This window comes from Siphateles boraxobius, unplaced genomic scaffold, assembly GCF_051911475.1.
Source record: "Siphateles boraxobius isolate OS27281-9 unplaced genomic scaffold, OSU_SipBor_1 24, whole genome shotgun sequence".
NCBI lineage: Eukaryota > Metazoa > Chordata > Actinopteri > Cypriniformes > Leuciscidae > Siphateles > Siphateles boraxobius.
The window spans coordinates 5,011,778-5,032,634 of record NW_027508855.1 but is presented as its reverse complement, the minus strand read 5'-3'; the positions used below and the strand labels follow the sequence as shown (position 1 = coordinate 5,032,634).

The window sequence follows — 20,857 nt, the reverse complement described above, 5'->3', positions numbered from 1 at the left end:
GATTAAAAAGATAAGTCACTGTCTGGCCAACTGAGATTTTGCTATGGAGGGAAAGGTTAGGATCATAATTTTTCAGTAGTACTACAGCACGCCGTCTTACAAATGACATTTGATTGTGAACTGTATAATTGATAATGAAGAAAGTTTTAAGTAAAAGATTTGGGGTTTAAAACAACATAATCCAATACAATTATGATTTCACAGAGTATTGTTTTATTTTGTAAACTATCCAAATATACACAAATATAAAGTTAAAATTTCTACAAATGTAACATCAATAAAATAACAAAATGTATGCAAGTTATGCAACTTAAATTGGATACACAGGAATAGAATAGTCAAAAATGCATGTTAAACGTGAATTATATGCAGTGATAAAGCTTGCAGCATTTACTGTGAACGGCACCACTCTGAGACGCGAATTATGAGCTTGAACCAGCCGTGTGATAAGTGCATGCTATATCATGATGCTTTGACAAAGCAATGGCGCAAAACAATGTTATTTTAATTTTTTTTAGGTTTGTTTAGGTTTAAAAAACTGTTGTGGGACAGGTTAAAATATTGCAAAACATCGTTGTAATTAAATCAGAATAGACATTTGACATAGAGGATAATCAATCAATTCAAATTGATTAATTATCAGGCAGGAATTTTGTAAAGGCTATTATTCACCTGTATGTACTTGAAGTCTTCAATGCAGACAGAAGCAGAATTTTAATCTTTGGTTTGCATAAATTACAAAAGTGTAACCTTTACTAGTCGATTTATGTGAAATAACAAACTACTTCTGTATGTCCTTAACAAAATCATCAGACAATCTTTTCTGAGTCAACTGTAATGCTTCAAGATGCGTGATATAACAATAGATGGCAGTAATGCACATTTAGGTTGTGATCTATTAAGACGGCGATGCTGCGATGCTTCAATGCATTGCAGGTTCATCAGAACGCAAAACTGAATGTAGCTTTTGGTTGTGCTACACTGCTACTTGCTAGAAAAAGTAGTTGGCTACTTGAAAAGCTACACTGTTTTAAAAGCAATTGAGCTACTAAAAAAAAATATAAGTTAGTAGCGTCACTACTTGTAACTAGCGACCCTAACACTGGTAAATTGTCCATCAGTTTTCTAGTATCTTGGTATAGTATTTAAACTTTAACTGGCCCGAGACGCTGATGTACGGGACACAAGTTTGAACCTAAACCTTAAGGGATACATTTGTAAGAACTAAAAATATTTATGGCCTGCAAGATAAGTCTCAAATACGGGGATGGATTTATACAGTGATTTTATGTACCTGACTAATACGATGTGAACTGACAGTACTGTGCTTGTCATGGTTGGCATGGCATCCTGTTCTCATGGAGACGCAGACCAGACTGAGTCATGGGATCTCTGACCTTTTTTTGTGTGTGTGTGTGTTCTGTCTGAAATTGAACCCTCTTCCATTCTTGCTGGAAGAAACGTGTAGTAAACAATACGAAATATAAGTGAATAACCATTGTGAATATTTTTGTTCCAGTTAAAAGCACATTAGTCTTGTGACATTGGTTTTGAGGATTCTGATACTATGAAGGAATAGCAATGCTTCACAACTGTAGAATAATATATGTTGGGTAAACAGAATTAAACCTCAAAAGGTTTTTTACACTAAAGCAATCTCCGCAAAGCCCCCAGAGCACTTTCACCAGCAACTACTACCTTCAAGCCTCAGACACACTGCTGAACTGAGGTCTTTCATTGTTCACTTTTTTTTTCTTAGAGGCACACAGGCCTCAGTATCAGATCTGAAACCTAAAAAAACACAGAGAAAATAGCATAGAATGTAGCTTTTGAAAGAAAGGTGCGAAGGGTAAAAGCATTTTTGCATTTTGTTTGGAGGTGTACTGTTGCTCTTGATGCAATGTGATGATGCAATGTGTATTTTGTCATGCATTTTTTACATTGTTACCAATACATCATTGTGTATTTCATCATTGTGTATACATCATTGTGTATTCATTTATGTGTATGTAATATTAGTTATGGGGGATACAGGATCCTTTTCTTCAGGGACTCACTGATCCTCTGTGTACATTGTCATATCTCCTCTTTTCTAAGTATTTGGACAACTATTACAAATTCAGCATCTTTTTCCCCACAGGCTGGTTCTGCTGTTCCAATCAGATGGTTATCAGCTTCCTGATTATTCCATCACAGCCCTGATGAACCCTGTCAGACTCTTAACATTTCTGTCTCTGCTTAGTTGGGCAATAGGCAGTCATTTGTCACTTTGAATTGACTTTATACAATACTTTAGAGATATGCAAAATGCAGGGCTATTGCACAAATTAAAGGGGCATTCGGCAACCCTAGCTATTTCTTCGCTGATTTTCACTTTTGTTGTCGCATGTTTTCTCAACGAGCTCCCCCTACAGCTGTGAGGCGTATATTTCACAACAATGTCATAAAAAAAACTCACTTGCGGCACCCTTCTCTCCCTTTCTACCTCTGCTCATGTGCATTTGATATTATCGGAGCCGGACAACTTTATCGTGTGGAGCTATGTCTACCGAGGTGGGTAGTACATCATACACATTGAGAGCGGCGTGTGTGTTTATGTCGAATTGCCATAAAGCAGTTTGTGTTTCTCGCTCGTTCTCGCTTCTCAAGAGACTTCCTATTTCCAACTTACTGGGACGTTAATCCTCATGTTTCAAGGTTGGTTTTCTGCCTAGGAACGTTGGGGGGAGCGGGAAAAGTCACCAAATGTTTTCTAAACGGTTTTATTAAGCTGAAATAGTTGCCAAATGCCCCTTTAAGCACTAAAATATGAAACAAACTGAACTCAGTTTGAGTTATATGATCTCAATATGATCCTTGACACAGTAAGTTGGACATGCTGTAGCATGTGGGCAACCGCAAAATGAACATAATGGAAAGTGTTTACCAAGATCTGCACAGGGTATATGGTGCACAGAGTTGGTATCTTAAATGTTAAAGGGATAGTTCACCTAAAAATGAAATTACCCATGATTTACTCCCAGTCAAGCCTTCCTAAGTGTATATGACTTTCTTCTTTTAGACAAATACAATCAGAGATATATATGAAAAATGCCCTGGCTCTTCCAAGCTTTATATTGACAGTGAATGGAGGATGATATTTTGAAACCCCAAAAAAGTGCATCCATCCATCATAAAAGTAATCCATTCAGCTCCATAGGGTTTAATAAAGGCCTTCTGAAGCGAAGCGATGCGTTTGTGTAAGAAAAATATCCATATAAATAACTTTATCAACTAAAATAACTAGCTTCTAGCAGATGGCCTATACAAGTCGACTTACAACAGAAGAGTAACACTTGATGTATTACGTAGGATGTAGAAGTAGCGTAAGCTTAGACGCCTCTCGCGGTTCAAACAAATAGGGCTGGGCAACAAACTCAAGCTCCTTCTCTTAAAAATGTCTAATTTTATACTTCTAATTTGTGACCGGTGTTTTGTTTTGCTCTATTTTTTATTCTTCCGCGTTCGTCAATGCGTCAGGTCAGGGGTTACTCTTTTGATGCATACGGCTATCTGCCGGAAGCTAGTTATTTTAGTTGATAAAGATTTAAATATGGATATTTTTCTTAAAAAATATGCATCGTTTCCCTTCAGAAGGCCTTTATTAACCCTCCGGAGCCATGTGGAGTACTTTTATGAAGGATATCGGGTGCACTTTTTTGGCCTTCAAAATCATATCCTCATTCACTGCCATTATAAAGCTTGTAAACAGTTTTTTAATTTAACTCTGATTGTATTCGTCTGAAAGAAGAAAGTCATATACACCTAGGATGGCTTGAGGGTGAGTAAATCATGGGGTAATTTTCATTTTTGGGTGAACCCTCTGGTTCTCTTCATTTAGGGGTCACAACTTCCTCGTGGCGAAGAAGGATGGCTTATGAAACAGCCATTCAGAATGCTTACAACCAAACAAATCCTCGCGCAAATTTGCCCAGGGGATTGGTTCTTCTCAGTGGATCTGAAAGATGCTTACTTTCATATCCAAGTAGCCCATCACCACAGGCCATTCTTGAGATTTGCCTTTGAGAAGCGGGCTTATCAAGATATGGTCCTACCGTTCGGTCTGTCTCTGGCACCCCGTATATTCACGAAATGCATGGATGCTGCGCTTATTCAAGTTCAAGTTCAAGTTCAAGTTTATTTATATAGCACGTTTAAGAACAACCATGATTGACCAAAGTGCTTAACAAAATTCAAGATAAAAAATAAACTAAAATAAAAATACACAAACAATACACAATATACAATAAAAATAAGCAACAATAGGTCAAGATATCAAAGCTCAACTTGAATTGAAAGCCAAGGCATAATAATGGGTCTTAAGCAAGGACTTGAATGTTACAATGGTCCGAGCTTTCCTTACATGAATAGGTAAACTATTCCAGAGGTGTGGAGCAGCCACTGCAAAGGCTCTGTCACCTTTATTCTTCAACCTAGATCTGGGCACATCGAGGAGCAACTGATCACAAGACCTCAGTGCTCTGACAGGTGTATGGAAATGTAAGAGCTCCGTTAAATAAGACGGTGACAACCCATTTAAAATTTTAAAAACCGTTAGTACAATTTTAAATTCAATCCTGAAACAAACAGGAAGCCAGTGCAGCGTGGCTAAGACCGGTGAAATATGGTCGCGCTTTTTAGTCCCGGTTAGAAGTCGAGCTGCTGCGTTCTGGACTAACTGTAACCGACGAAGGGATGACTGCTCCAATCCAACATACAAAGAATTACAGTAGTCTAAACAGGACATAATAAAAGCATGTATGACTCTTTCAAAGTCTTTGCGTAGCAGGTATTGCTTGACCTTCGCCAGAAGCCTCAGCTGATAAAAACTGGTTTTAACAACTGAACTAATCTGTTTATCAAATTTAAAAGCATTATCAAAAATCACACCCAGATTCTTGGTAAAAGGTCGAACATGCGATCCTAAAATACCAAGAGCATCTACACAGACATTAAAATGTACCGCACGACCAAACACAATAATTTCAGTCTTATCATTTAGAGAGAGAAAGTTCTGATTCAACCAAATTTTTAGTTCACTCAAGCAGTTCAGCAAAGGCTGAAGATTATCCTTCTCATTGTTTTTTACAGGCAAATAAATTTGAACATCATCAGCAAAGCAGTGAAAAGAAATGTTATGTTTTTTAAAAATGGACCCTAATGGCAGCATATACAAAGAAAAGAGCATAGGTCCCAAAATGGAACCTTGGGGGACCCCACAAGAAAGAGGAGCAACCGATGAAGAGCAATTCCCAAGGTGGACAGCAAAACTCCTATCTGCCAGATATGATTCAAACCATTTAAGGGCTAAGCCCGTAATGCCAACACTTTGTTTGAGCCGGGATAAGAGGATAGAGTGGTTGACGGTGTCAAAGGCAGAGCTCAAGTCTAAGAGCACTAAAACTGCAGATTTTCCTGAATCGACTGCTAAGAGAAGATCGTTATAAACTCTTAGAAGGGCAGTTTCGGTACTGTGGCGGGGTTTAAAACCATACTGGAATTTTTCGTAAATACTAAATTCATCTAAAAATGATTGAAGTTGATTAAAAACTACCTTCTCCAAAACTTTAGATAAAAATGGAAGTTTAGAAATGGGTCTAAAATTAGACAAAACTGAAGGATCCAAATTTTTCTTTTTTAAAAGTGGTTGCACAACAGCATGTTTAAAAGCAGCTGGAACAACCCCTGAGCAGAGAGAAGCACTAATCATAGATAGAATACTAGGCCCAACAGTGTTAAAAACATCTTTGAATAAGCGAGCAGGGATACTGTCCAGCAGACAGTTTGCCGGACGAAGTTGCTTAACTACGTCAGAGAGACCATGCAGCGTAACTGGCTCAAACTGCTGGAAGACAGCTGGGCATACTGTGTGAACAGAGGGGTCACTGGTAGAAGTAGGGGATGAAAAGCTCAGGCCAGAAATTTTATCTATGAAGTATATCAGGAAGTTTTCACACAACAATGTGGATGGCACAGCACAGACAGTTTCACAAGGGTTAACAAGAGAATTAAACACTTTAAAAAGAACCTGAGGCCTCTGTGTATTATTTGCAACCAGGAGAGAAAAAAACTGAGTTTTAGCAGATTTAACTGCTCCCTGGTATTTATGTAATGTGTCCTTTAAAATTTGAAATGAAACTTGGAGTTTGTCCTTTTTCCACTTTCTCTCAGCTGTTCTGCAGGCACGCCTGAGAGATCGGGTATGGTCATTTAACCAAGGTTCTGTTAGTGCTTTAGTGCGTTTAACCCTTAGTGGAGCAACAAAGTCAAGTATATCAATACAATTAGAATTAAAGAGATTAGTGTGTTCATCCACATTGAGATTACAATCTTCAAGATTGTACAGCACTGAGTCTTTAAAGGCAGCAGAAAACTGTGAGGCAGTTAAAGGGTTAATTGCACGCACACTGCGTGCGGGCATAACAGGCAAAGTGTCCGAACAGGGGCCAACTACAGTAAATACAACAGGCAGATGATCCGACATACAAGTGTCACAAATTTCACTAATGGCCACATCTAAGCCATAAGACAGCACAAGGTCCAGAGTATGACCTTTTTCATGTGTCGGGCCAGTGACAGACTGCACAAGATTAAAATAATCAATTAGATTAAGAAAATCCTTAGACAAAGGTCTGGATTCGCAACACACATGTATATTAAAATCACCAACAATTATAAAATGGTCATATTTCAATGCAATCCCAGCCACAAAGTCAGCAAAATTCTGAATAAAATCCTTGTTAAACTTAGGAGGTCTATACACCACCGCACATAGTATGATCGCAGGAAGATTAGTCTCAAACAGCTGCAGCTCAAAGCTAGAGCAACTGTCAAACGGAATCTCCCGGCACTGAAAGGTACATTTAAACACAGAGGCTAGTCCTCCACCTCTACCTGTGATCCGAGGGGAGCTGAGGAATCCACATTGGGGAGGAAGAAGTTCTGAAAAAGACGTGAGCTCACCATCATGAAGCCAGGTTTCTGTTAAGAACATAAAATCCAGCTCCCGAGAAGTGAAGAAGTCATTGAGGAGAAAAGTCTTGTTAGCTAGCGATCTAGCATTAAACAAAGCCAGACGAAGAGTTTGCTCCTCGCTGGCTTGGGGTGCCGCGCGATCTAGCGGGCGCAGATTCGAAAAAACCACACCAGCTCGGTTAATCCGAGCCCACTTGGGAGAAGATGGAACCGTCAGCAGATGAGCCTCGGAAATAATCCATGAGCCAGGAAAAACGGGACGGAGCCAGCGATCTCTCATCCCCGGCAAGCGCCCGGCAGCAGGAACGTAGCGCCCATCAGGACACGTCACACAGGTAGACGCCAGGTAAGCCTTGAATCTGACCAGCACACCTCCGCGTTTTCCCCGTCGCCTGTAACGTTTCTTACGGGGAAGAGCCACAGGTAAACGGCGCAGGTCCTCGGGTATATCCGACAGCAAAGGAGGAAGCCTCGAGTCCCAGCGGTCTCCCAAATCATGTCTTTCAGACAATATATCAGCAGATAATCTAATGCTGAAAAGTGTGTCGCGATCATAAACGAGCAGAGCAGAGACATCTTGACAGTGTGTAGAAATAAGTAGGGCGATAGCAAATATTAAACTAAACAAACGGGACAGAGACAGACGGCTTGCCGTGCATACTGGCGCCATCATGTCAGTCCACCTCCTCCACTTTCATCAGTGGAGTTGATCAGTGGAGTCCACATTATTCCCCTGAGACATTGGGGAATGCGCATCCTGAACTACCTCGACAATTGGCTCATTCTGGCCCAATCGGAGAGCGAGTTGCTAACACACAGATCCTGGCTCCTCAGCCAATAATAGCTGGGTTTCAGAATCAATCATACAAAGAGCACACTGTCTCCCAGCCAGCATACGGTCTTCCTGGGAACAGTTATAGACTCGAGACAAATGAAAGCGTGGCTCTCGCCAGATCGCACCCTTACTATTCAGCAGCTAGCGGCGTTGTTTAAAGCAGGCTCTCAAAGGCCACTCAGAGCGTTTCAAAGGGTTTTGGGCCTTATGGCCTCCACGTCATCAGTACTCCAACTAGGCCTACTGCGCATGCGTCCCCTACAGCGCTGTCTGAAATGCCGAGTGCCAGCTCATGTGTGGCACTCCGGTCACTTGCGCATCAGGGTGGATCACGGCTGTGTCAAAGCCCTGACCCCTTGGAAGCGCACCGACTGGTACCAGTCAGGTGTAGACATGGGATTGGTCTAGAGAAGGAAAGTGGTTTCAAAAGATCCTCCAACCTGGGTTGGGGAGCTCTGTGCGAGGGCAGGTCAATCTCCCGCCTCTGGTCGAGCCCGGAGAAGTGACTACATATCAACTACCTCGAAATGAGAGCGGTACATTTAGCCCTGAAAACCTTTCTCTCAGATCTGGCAGGACACCACGTCCTGGTCCGCACGGACAACATGTCAGTGGTGTCCTACATAAATCGCCAGGGCGTCCTCAGATCGGCCAGCCTGGACGTGATGGTCAGACTTCTCCTCATCTGGGCACATGGATAGTAGACACTATCTCTCTAGCCTACACCTCCATAGGCCTTCAATGCCCCATAGGTGTTAGAACTCATTCCACTAGAGGCACGGCCTCCTCATGTCCAGTGGTGTACCAATCGAAGACATCTGTGAGGCGGCAGGCTGGTCCTCACCATCCACAGGCACGGGTACTCTCTATCTAAAGGCTTCGGCCCAGAGGGCCCCGAGCCTCAGCAACATTATACCTTAATAAAGGGCCTAGGACCTTTGTCTGGTCCTAGGGTGAATTGTGACTTTCAAACTTTACTATTGACCTCGGGCTATTTGGCCTCAGGTAATGGTTCAGGGCGAAGTTGCTTGCTAATAGCACGGCATTTTAAAATGGGTTCCCACTGCGTATAGTTACGCAATACGAAGTGAACGTTCTCAAAAGGGAACGTACTTGGTTACTAACGTAACCTCGGTTCCCTGAGTGTAGAGACTGAGTATTGCGTAGCCTGCCGTGCTATTACGCTTGGCTCAGGTGCTGTCGCTTCAGTCGATTTAACCTGACTCTATGGTGAAATGGTTGCTTATATAGGCATAAGCCACGCCCATTCTGGCGCGAAGCGACCCGATTGGTTCGTGTGTCTCAGCCACCTCGCAATAGGTTTGTGCAGTTGCTGCAGCACAGCCAATGAGTGAGCTAGACGCTCTGCTCTGTGCTCACTGTGCATCTGCACTGCGTTTTAAAATAAAAATATTTCCAAATTCTCGAGAAAAAGGAGTTTTCACACTGCGTATAGCTACTCAATACTCGTTCCCTACTCTCAGGGAAGCGAGGTTACGTAAGTAACCGAGTACGTTTGTTTATTCTCAGTTAGTGATGTGTGTAATATAAAATATTCTCTCCTCTCCCACTGTAATAGGCCTATGTAGGGACAACAATAAGTAAGACATTTGCTTGTTGCCTCCTCTGAAGAGTGCACTGTTGATGAATCAGCCCAGTTTTGTATAAACAATGGTGAATCTAGGTGCCTTAAAAAAATTACAAATTATACCCTAAATCTTTAACACTGAGATTTTGTAATGTTAACAAAAGTTGACTTTACTTTTGTTGCTAATGACATAGCAACTTTACAGTTTTACAGAATTTTATAAATCTACTAAAAATTCACAATGTGGCTTCTTCTAAACAGTATTCTGAAGATGCAAACCTTTTATTCCCTGATTGTTTTCAGCAATCAAAGTTGCAATAATATTGTTATTATAGTAAAGCTCTGTGGAAGACACTATGTTTTGTGTTGACAGAAAAAATGAATTTACTGCTTTCAGATAAAACAAAAGATATTTTATTGCATGAATGAAAAAGACACAAATCCGTTTTGCTGGGGAGCAATGCGTCTTTCTAAGTGACAGGCTGTGAATAGCTGTGTAGACGTATATTCAGATGTGTAATTATCTTCAGCTTTGCACATGGCTTTAGAATAAGTGAGCCACACATATCTGACAAATCACATTGAAGATTAAATCTTGAGGGATACAGTTGAGTCAGGGGTTTTGTGTTGCGTTTTCTTATAGAAGATTCTTGGATGTCAGTTTTCTGTTCAACATACTATCAATATTGTTCATGCACATTTGTGAATTTTTGCCTTTGACTCTGGATTTGATGCTTGGATATAAGCATTTATTTTTCTTTCATCTTAAAGTCAAAATACATTTTTAACCCTTACCACTTATTCATTTTTTTTAAATTAGACATCAACCACGTTTAGTATTTCTCAACCATAAACATGTATGTAGGGTCGCTAATGACCTGAGATGTGTAACAGTGTAAGTATGTTTTTTCTGCACAACAATAATTTAATCTTTAATGACTGAATAAGTCCAATTCCCCTTTATTCAACAAGGTGGCAAGGTGGCCAAAGGGTTAACATGATACAGTTTGCTTTCATACTTTGATGTATTTCCAAGTGAAACAGAACAGCCAACATGAAAATAGTACAAGGCCTTCAATGCCAAAGTTTCTTCAAAAGAAGAACATGTTAAATTTTTATGATTATTTGTTAATAAAACCATAAATAGGCTTTAAGAAACTATCTTGACGCATGAATTTGGTGGACCATCTTCCATTTGCTAAAATTAACCTTTTTAAAATAAAAATAAATGTGCTTAAGTAAAAGTCACTTTCATAAAGTCTTTATTTAGCAGTTTTTAATTGCATATTAAAGGTGAAGTAAGTTATTTTTGAAGAATGCTGTTGAAAGTGGATCAGACCAAACACCACAACACAGATGTAGTCTATCAGCAGTAGGGGATGTATCCACTCATGATGGGGGAGGAGAGAGAGTGAGCAAGAGGGAGATTTGAAGAAGGACTGTAGAAAGAGAGATAGCTGAGAGACATTACAAATGAGAAAATGTCAGAGGAATATCACTGGAAAAAAAAAGGGTTATGATCAGGCAAGAGCTTTTAGGACCCGCATTAATATTAGAAAAGCTTTTCAGTGCTGGAGAGACCAAAGTGGGAAGGCCTAAAAACAGACGCAGAGGTTGTGTTGTATCTTCTCCATACATGAATAACATTGGCTTTGAGTGTTGTTCTTTGTCTGGAGCTTGTGTGCTGCTGGCGACTAACTATGAACTCTTGCGTTTGTATACTCTTGTGTACTGTATGTTCATTTTTTGTTCTTTGCTTTATTTTTCGCAAACCATTATTTTGCATCGCTTCTGCTATGATAAAGAGACATCCACCTTTGCATTGTGTATTCATGCTTTTAGGGGCGGAGCAATGAAGGGAAGGTGTGTTTGTTTGGGTTGATTTCAAATATCAACTGTGTTGAACAATATTTCTCAGAAATCACTTACTACACCTTTAATTTTAGCTTAAATTCAAACTTAAAATTTTTCCAATATCTAAAATTGTTTTAGCAATTAAAATGCTCTTATGTAAGTTTGCTATGCAAGGGTAATTTGCACCATTGTGCGTATCAAAGTCATACTTTCAGAATGTCTAAAACAATCATACACAGTAATTTAACAATTAAACTACAGTACTTTGAGCCAATGCAAATTTGCAACATGGTGACTTTCCAACACCTTTGCAGATGACAGTCATTAACACCCATATTCTTTATCAAATTTGCTTTTAATGGAAAGTCATTATGTTTTGATTATGCTAATGATTTCATTTTGCTGTATTATATAATGAATGTTGCTGTAACACAAAGACTGAATGCACTGTACGAGGACTCGTTTGAGAGATTCTGCTTTTCAGAGCAGCTGAGGTATATATGGATAAGTGGATAAACTTGAATGTACAGTGCACATACCGGAGCACAGAGCAAGGTCATTTGGAGTAGTGCTGATTTTGTGTGTGCTGTCTTTTCAGCTCCCTCCATTGGCACCGAGGGTGCTTGGTCCATGATACTTGCAAACTGAGAAGATAATGCTTTTCTACAGACCAATTTCAAGTCTAAATGCATAGTTCCCTGCTACACAGTGTGCAAAAGCAGTATATTAAATTAAGTAAACAATACTGAATTCAGAGTCGAAATGCAGTAGCTATATCTACATTAGAATGGAGAAAAATAGCTTCAAAGTTGTTTTATTGATGATAAACCTGTGAGCCTGAAGGCTCTTTTTTAAGTGCACGTGCTATAGGAACCAATAAAGTTGTTCCTTATTATGGTTAAATTATTTTCATGGGTTTTTTAATGCATCATAAGTCAAAGAATATACTTTGGACAACACCAACATTGCAGATGTAGTATGTTTTGTAATGTGTGTCCAGTATATCTGCATGCGTATAGAAAATACTTCTGATCTTCTTCCTGTTTCACTCTCTTTTCTAGTACTTCAGATTGTCATGCTCACAGTTCTAAATGCAGTCTCTTCATCTCTGCAATTTAGGAAGATGTGTTTCCTGCTCAGACAGAGTGAGTGTGTGTGTTTGCATGCTTGTGTAAGAATACCTCCAGGCACAACCTAGGACAGTTTTTTCACTACACTTGTGTCACACCAGTTTACCCTTCCTATAGTCCAAGGCTCTGTGGCAATGGAACAAAATTGCTGGAAAATTTATGTAAATAAGCTCCTTATTTTATTCATAGAGCTGGAAACTGAGCTGTAGGGCAACCATTGTTTTTGATTACCATCAATATAAAGTCTCTCCCTGTAATTACAGTTAACAGCTACAATGCCTGTAAGAAACATCCAACAAGGCCAAAGACTAACAAAGTTCACAGTGAAAGCTTTACTAAATTACAATGTTTTAGGGAAAGGAAGAGAAGAGTAGACCTCTGAGTTGGCATGACAAACAAAACAAGAAAGACATCACATCAGGTTTGGTGTCTTAATTCTATTCTGGGGATGTTGGAGCCATTTCGGTAGGTTTATCCAAGGTACTAGTTAGTATATCCATCAGGGGTGGAGGGTACTAGTTAATTTGTAAAGTGATTTGGGATGCACAATATATTGGTAGCGTATCAGTTATCATCTGATAATATAAATGTGTATAAATAAGATTTTCTTATATGCTTACCAAGGCTGCATTTATTTCATCACAAATTCGTAGAAACAGTAATATTGTGATATATTATTAAATTTTGAATATATTTTAAAATGTAATTTATTCATATGATCGCAAAGAAGAATTTTCAGCAGACATTACTCCAGTCTTCAGTGTCCTTATTCTCCAGAAATCATTCTTATTTGGTGATCTGTTTATTATTGGTGCTCAATTATTAATGTTTTTGCTGCTTGATATTTGTGTGGGACCTGAGATACTTTTTTTTTTTTTTGGATTTTTGATGAATATAAAGTTCAAAAGAACAGCATTTATTTGATGAATAGAAAGTTCAAAAGAACAGCATTTATTTGAAATAGAAATATTTTGTAACATTTATATGTCTTTACGGTCACTTTTAAACAATTTAATGCAATTAATCGCTTAATAATAATAATAATAATAATAATAATTATTATTATTATTATTATTATTATTTTAAAACCTACTTACCCCAAAATATGAAATAGTAGTGTATCATTTAAATTTAATCAAAGCTGAATTTTCAGTAGTCATTACTGTGATCTTTGATTTGGTGCTCAAGAAACATGTATTCTTCTTATTTTAGTGTCATCTTCAACCAATCTCAAAATGAGTATCCATTTTTCATACTGTACTTTATTATGTTGGGATGCCTTTTTATTTTTTTTATTTTTTTAGAGAAAATCGTATATGGGGGTTTAAAATCTACCATATTTAGTTGCTGGCTTTTTGGTATAGGCCAGAAATCATGCATCCCTAAAAGTGAATTCTATTGGATCTCCAGCCCAAACATATACCGATCAATGTACCGTTGAGAAAATGAACTCAGTCATGAAATGGCTTCACAGATTTCACATCGTCTATTTGGTATAAAATGTGTAATGATGGTTCAATCAAACTGGCCCTATTACTGTAAAATCACCTCCATTTGCATCCCACCAGGAACCACATAAGCAATCCCAAAGTAGCCGAGACATTTTCTCCCCTCCTGCTTTCATTCTTTACTTTGTTATATTTGCTGCACATTTACCCTCAAGCGTTGCTGGGGGGTTTGACTTCCGAGGTTAGAAGAAAAAACTGCTGTGAGAAAAAATGTTCTAGGCTCTTGATTTCCTCTTTCAACCCCATGCCCTTGCTCTTTCTGACCTTCTGACTGTTATAAATGTGTCTGATGTGTTGCAGGGCAGTGAGGAGGGAGATGTGGATAAGAACAAGTGCTGTACGCTGTGTAACATGTCCTTTACATCAGCTGTGGTAGCGCAGTCTCATTACCAAGGCAAGATCCATGCTAAAAGGCTCAAACTTCTGCTGGGCGAACAGCCTACCATAACTGCCAAAGGTAAGCGTAGCACACTCACAGACACATTGCCCTAAAAAGTTCTCTGGGAGGGTGCTTATATATGAAGAGATCAATCGGAGAAGACTGTGTGTTGCTGGAGGATCAGGGCAGGCGTTTGAAAGAGCCGGACACTCTCAGCCTTGCACTGCACATCAGTGCTCACCGCCTACTTTCCTACAGGGGTAATTTACCTACAAATAAGGAGGAAGAAGGTCTATGTGTCTGTCTGCGGCTTTATAAAAGGAGCTTTATGGAAGCCGCCAATTGAAAGCAGTGTGTTTGAGAATACTGTCGTCACACTGTCTGCATATTTGTGTTTATGTCTGTGTTCATTCTTGCATTATGCTTCTATCATGCAGTGCTTTGCTGTGCATGTTAGGTTTCTGACCTGTTTACAGCACAATAGCAGTGTGAGATTGTGCTGAGAATGAGCAGGAAACACTCAGGGATCATTGGGCTCTTGGAAATCATCTGCCTGTAGCAGGACACACAAAGGAAATACAGTACAGTAGAGAGAAGCTTTGTGTGTCATTTCGATTTCAGCCAATGGAGAGAGAGACTACACTGACTCTCAGTTCTGCTCAGCATCCATTACTCACCAGCTTTCCTACTGGCTGTGCCGCCAAATGCCCAATGTGTTTATTAATTACACTCTTCAATGGACAGTTGCGCCACATATGGCATAGTTAGGAGGCTTACCACATCACATCCAGTGTTTAGGATCAATTACACAATTGTAACGCTTGAGATGGAGTCACAGTCTGTCCACTCTGTATCAAACTGATGTAATCTAATGGGCGTACAAGGCAGACTGGTGGATGAAAATCACTGTGGGGTACTTGATTCTGATTGGTCCATGCTGTTTTCCATAGCAACACAACATAACTGACCATTCATCTGGGAAATCTTTGCACTGAATAAAAACTGACAGGTTGATCAGGACTCCTGTGGTCTCAGAAATGTCATGCCCATTTACTGGCTGTGCAGTTAGTGGAAGAATTAGTATTATTATTTAGGGGTATTTTTATAATTAAATTAATTTGATTATTTTAATTATTTTAATAATTATAATAAAATACATTTAAATGAAAACAAATTATTATTATTAATTATAGTGTATAATCATTTTAATCATAATTTGAAATAATTAAAATTGTATTCAAAATAAACCCATTGACCTGATCACCCCTGAATGGGATCATTTTGCTATAATGACAGACTGATTGCATATTTATCCTTTATTATCAACCCTAATTGTGGGTATTATTGTTTAATGGTCTTGTGTGCCATGTTAATTTAAAATTCAGTGGTTCAGTTTTTTTCACAGTCTGATTTTGAATACAAAGCTATGTAGCATGTCTGGCTTAAAATGAATTGCTACTGTAGTCTTGATTTTTCCTTTGCTCTCTCTCTCTCAATCTGCTTGTTCCTCCCATGTTTCCTGTCACTGACTGATGCCATCATTAGCTCTGCCATCTGCGTCTGATGGCTCGAGACAGATGAGGCTTGTGTCCCACTCTGAGGGGATTGAGGCAGACCATCAATCCCTCTGACATATGGCATACTGAGACAGACAACTCTGGCCCAGCTTAACTGAGCTGAGAGGAGTTCTCTTTAAACTCAGGAAGCTTTTCAGTGCCCTGACAATCTGGGGACTAACTGTAAACATGTTGCAGTGTCTCCTCAAAATTTGTTCACAGTAGCCAAAAACTGCTGTCGTCAAGTGTTTTTAGAGAAAGACATTAAGTAGGTGATGTTTAAATGTGTGGTTTATTGATTTTTAGATGGTAAATGTTGACAAGAACTTCCTCAAAGTATGTTCCTGGTCAATAACAAATGATGATGTCTTGAAAAGGATATATATATATATATATATATATATATATATATATATATATATATATATATATAATATCTAGCTCAAAAGAAAGTGTGACATTCTTAGAAATGTCATTTTTGTATTCATGTTGTTTAATTTCTGAAAAATGTTTAGACCATTTTCAATTTTGATTTAATTACTCTAAAAAATTTTGAGTAATATAACTGTCAAGTATAAAGTAATAAAATATTTTCCAGCACGCATCTTAATCATTACATTTCAGAATGTCTTCAAACCTACTTTTCAAATGACATTATTACTCATTTTATCTGAACTAACATGGCCTTTTTATAAAAAGACAAAGTATGCCAAAGGTTTTTATCCGTTATTTATTTATTTATTTTATCACAATCTCTGGTCACCTCTCGACATTGAGACTTGGCAACATGGCAACATCATTTTAGAAATTAAAAACATCATGTTCCCCTTCAGGGACTACCGCTGCGTGTAATCGCAGTGGGAACGCCCTCCAGCGTAACGCGTCTGAAGCATGAATGAAATCAGTCAATGGAGAGATGGAGCGTCATAGCGAGTGACGTCATCGACCAGGAAGCTATAAATATCCCCTGAGCACACAATACGCCAGCTTTTGTTACTTCAGCAAGCTCTGTGTGTGTCTGAAATCTAGCGATTGTGTTTGTCTGTTTAGACAGGAGTTTCTCACTATATATATATTAGGGCTGTCAGTTAAACGCGTTATTAACGGCGTTAACGCAAACCCATTTTAACGGCGTTAATTTTTTTATCGCGCGATTAACGGTCTTTTTGGCCTAGCAAACTTTGTAGTTTTTTTTCACATGCTTTTGCAATAGGACGCGGCATGGACGTTTTGAAAGCGCAAGCGGATCTAGCTAGACCGGAAACAAAACAACAGGCACGCCGCACACACTTGTTTGGGCTTGCGAGCCGGATGCGCGAATCTCTCTGCTCGCGCGTGGAATATAATGTGCCGAGCACGAATCTCTCTGCTCGAGTCGCGCGCTCTCAGATACACGCTGCTCTTGTTAGAATTTTCTCTGGGCTCGCTCAGACAATATGTGCCTGCACTTAAAACGTGTTCAGTGCAATCGCGAATCTCTCCTCTTCCCCAGCTAACAATTTTAGGTTATAAGAACGTTTTCATAACGTTCCCATTAAGTTATAAAAACGTTATTTCTGAATGTTATAGGAACGTTCAAAACGTCCAGTTTTGAGTGGATGACGAGCGCGAGACACCGAAATGGATGCCAATAAGATTCTGAATGGAACGTTTACTTTTTAAAAGTTGCCAAATGGTTCCATTGACGAGACCAAAGTGATCTGTGTGTTTTGTCGTTGTGAACTGAGCTATCATCATCACAGCACGTCCAGTCTGAAATACCACTTGATGATGGCCAAACACACACACACACACACACACACACACACACAGCTGATGCGAATTCTCCGCCACCTCGTCAATATCAGGACCTCGTCAGTATTTCTTTCACCCTTTTATTGATGGACAGTGTTACATTGTGTGAGAGATTATTTGCTCCAAGTAAGAATGTTTTAGTGTGAAATTGAACACAATATATGCCAATGTTGTTTTCAATAAAAAACATTTGCACAAAGCAAGCCGATCCACTTTTCCATGTTGATAAGAGCATTAAAATGAGAAAAAATAATGGGACAAAAAGAAATCAAGAGACATTTAGAATAGATAAAAATGTGCGATTAAATGCGATTAATCGCGAGTTAACTATGACATTAATGCGATTAATCGCGATTAAATATTTTAATCGTTTGACAGCACTAATATATATATATAAAAAAACCAATATGAGTGTCAAAGTGACGAGCGAGCAATATAGAGAGTGTGTTTCCCCCTGTACACGATACATCACGGGTGGGGATACACATCAGCTGTGTGTTGCTTGTTTGGGATTGCTGCATGCCCAGTCGGCTCTCGAGGGGGTCGATTGTGAGCATTGCGAGCGTTTTCCCTTGAGAACTCTGCGCTCGCGGCGATCGCTCTTCGAGGAGAGTGGTTTGCTGCGAGCTCCCCGAGGCTCGGGTCCCGCTTCTGTTGAGGCAGAGCGGCGGCGCTTGTCTTGGGGCTCGCAGATGGATCTCACTGGCGACGTTGAGACGGGCTCCGCCCTATCTCAGCTATCTCCAGCGAGATCTACTGCCTCTCACCCAGCTATCTCTCTCCTGCTTCGTCATCTTCACTTAAAGCACCGGCTCTGCCCTCTAAGCCACTAAAAAAAAAAAATACTTCTTTGTTAGTGGGGAAGGCTTACTCGGCGCACTATGGCCATTATGCAGGCTTATCAGGCTGACCTGCTTAAAGATGCTTGTGAGGGGGTGAAATTTCTGTGGATATGATTAATGAGCTCAGGCAGACTGCTGCTCTCACTCTCCGGGCCACCAAGGAGACCGCTAAATCTATCTGCCGGTCTATGGCATGGTGGCCACAGAGAGACACTTGTGGTTGAGTCAGACCTCTATGAAGGAGAAAGATAAGACTCTCCTTTTAATGCTTCAGTTTCGCCTGCGGGCCTCTTCGGTGACGCTCTTCACTCTGTCACGGAGAGGTTCCAGGAAGAGAAGAAACAGGCGGCTGCTTTTCAGAAATGTATGCCCCTTAAAGTGCGTGTCGCTGGGGCTGCTGAGCGAGGGCAGTCCCAGCCGGCGTGTAGTTCAAAAAGAGCGAAGCAGAAACGGAGTGTCGCGTCTCCTGCCCCCCCGCAGAGAAACTGGAGGGACGAGGCGGGGCGCTCTCCGGCGCGACCTTCTCGGGGTAGGGCTGATCTGAGGACAGTCATTATCGCCAAGAAGGCCGCGTCGAAAAAATCCTGACGTGCTGAACGTCAGGACTCTGAGGGTGGTCCCCATCGTGGAAGACTTGAGTTCACTGCACAAAAACACGGTGCCCTGTCTTTCCCGATGCCCTCAGGGGTCTGCTCTACTAACCCTGCCTATACAGGGCGTAGAGAGACTCGGCGAGCGATTTCCCGAGGGACGCTCGCCCCCTCCGAGGAGGGTTGTGGAGTGCCCAGACCAGCTGTTCCCTGCCAGTACGTTACAGGGCGCTGTGTCTCTCACTCGGGATGTTCATCCAGAGGCCAGCCTCGAGAGGCTGGTTCCCTTAGCGAAAGGAGCTATAGAGCGGGTTCCTCCACCCAGCAGGGAGTTAGGATACTACAGCCAGTTCTTCATCTTTCCGAAAAAAGATGAAGGGCTGCGTCCCTTTCTAGATCTGCGTCTCTTAAATCGCGCTGTAGGGAAGCTCAAATTCAAGATGCTCACTCTCGAGCAGATCGTGTCAAATCAGATCCGAGGACTGGTTCGTCACGATAGATCTAAAGGACGCTTACTTCCACGTATCTATCCTACCTCAACACAGGAAGTTCCTGAGGTTCGCTTTCGGGGGCGAAGCTTACCAATAACAGGTTCTTCCGTTCGGCCTAGCACTGTCACCCCGCGCGTTAACGAAGTGTATGGATGCGGCTATAGCCCCGCTGAGGCTGCAGGGCATCCGTATTCTGAACTATATAGACGATTGGTTGATTCTAGCTCAATCAGAACAACAGGCGGTTCGGCATCGAGATGTCGTTCTTGCTCACATCAAGAGGTTGGGGTTGAGGCGCAACGCCAAGAAGAGTGTTCTTTCTCCATTACAGAGAACCACTTTTCTCGGTGTAGTGTGGGATTCGACGACGATGCAGGCACAGTTGTCAACTGCTCGTGTTGCTTCGATTCTCGCCGCATTAGATCAGGTCAAGCTAGGCCAGTCATCCACTGTAAAACAGTTCCAGAGACTGTTAGGTCTCATGGCAGCTGCGTCCAACGTGATACCTTTTGGCCTCCTGCACATGAGACCGTTACAGTGGTGGCTCAGAACCAGGGGATTCTCCCCGAGGGGTTATCCGCTTCGCATGATCATGAGTTCGCGACGGTGTCATCGCGCCCTGGTTATGTGGAAAGATCCTCGGTTTCTGTCCCAAGACCCTGTGTTGGGAGCTCCTTGTCGTCGTGTCATGCTAACGACAGATGCCTCTCTCACGGGGTGGGGGGCGATCATGATTGGTCGCCCAGCTCAGGGTCTTTGGGAGGACCGTCACCGTCTATGGCACATACATTGTCTAGAGATGTTGGCAGTGTTTCAGGCTCTGAAACATTTCCTCCCAGACCTAAGGGGCCACCATGTTCTTGTCCGGTCAGACAACACATCGGTGGTCTCTTATATCAACCATTAGGGGGGTCTGCGTTCTCGCCCACTTTACAAACTGGCACGTCAGATCCTTCTATGGTCCCAGGGGAAAATTCTTTCTCTGAGAGCTATTTATCTCCCGGGGTATTTAAATCAGGGGACAGACATCCTGTCGAGGCAGGGGCCGAGGCCCGGGGAATGGAGTCTTCACCCCGAGGTGGTGGAGCTCCTATGGGAACATTTTGGTCGTGCCGAGGTAGACCTATTTGCTTCCCGAGAGACATCACACTGTCCACTGTGGTTCTCTCTCAGCCTGCCAGCCCCACTGGGGTTGGACGCGATGGTACATCTGTGGCCGAGGTCACGTTTGTACGCTTTTCCCCCGATCGCTCTGCTCCCGGGAGTTCTGGAGAGG

General features: G+C 41.1%; 1 protein-coding gene across 1 annotated transcript in view; it reads left to right on the top strand.

Annotated features, from left to right (window-relative positions):
• Positions 1 to 20,857, top strand: part of zmat4a (zinc finger, matrin-type 4a) — a 160,703-nt gene that overhangs the window by 88,494 nt on the left and 51,352 nt on the right. The window contains exon 4 of the mRNA XM_077240906.1: positions 14,230 to 14,386. Within this exon, the coding sequence (XP_077097021.1) occupies positions 14,230 to 14,386 (157 nt within the window). The remainder of the gene's footprint in view (positions 1 to 14,229; positions 14,387 to 20,857) is intronic.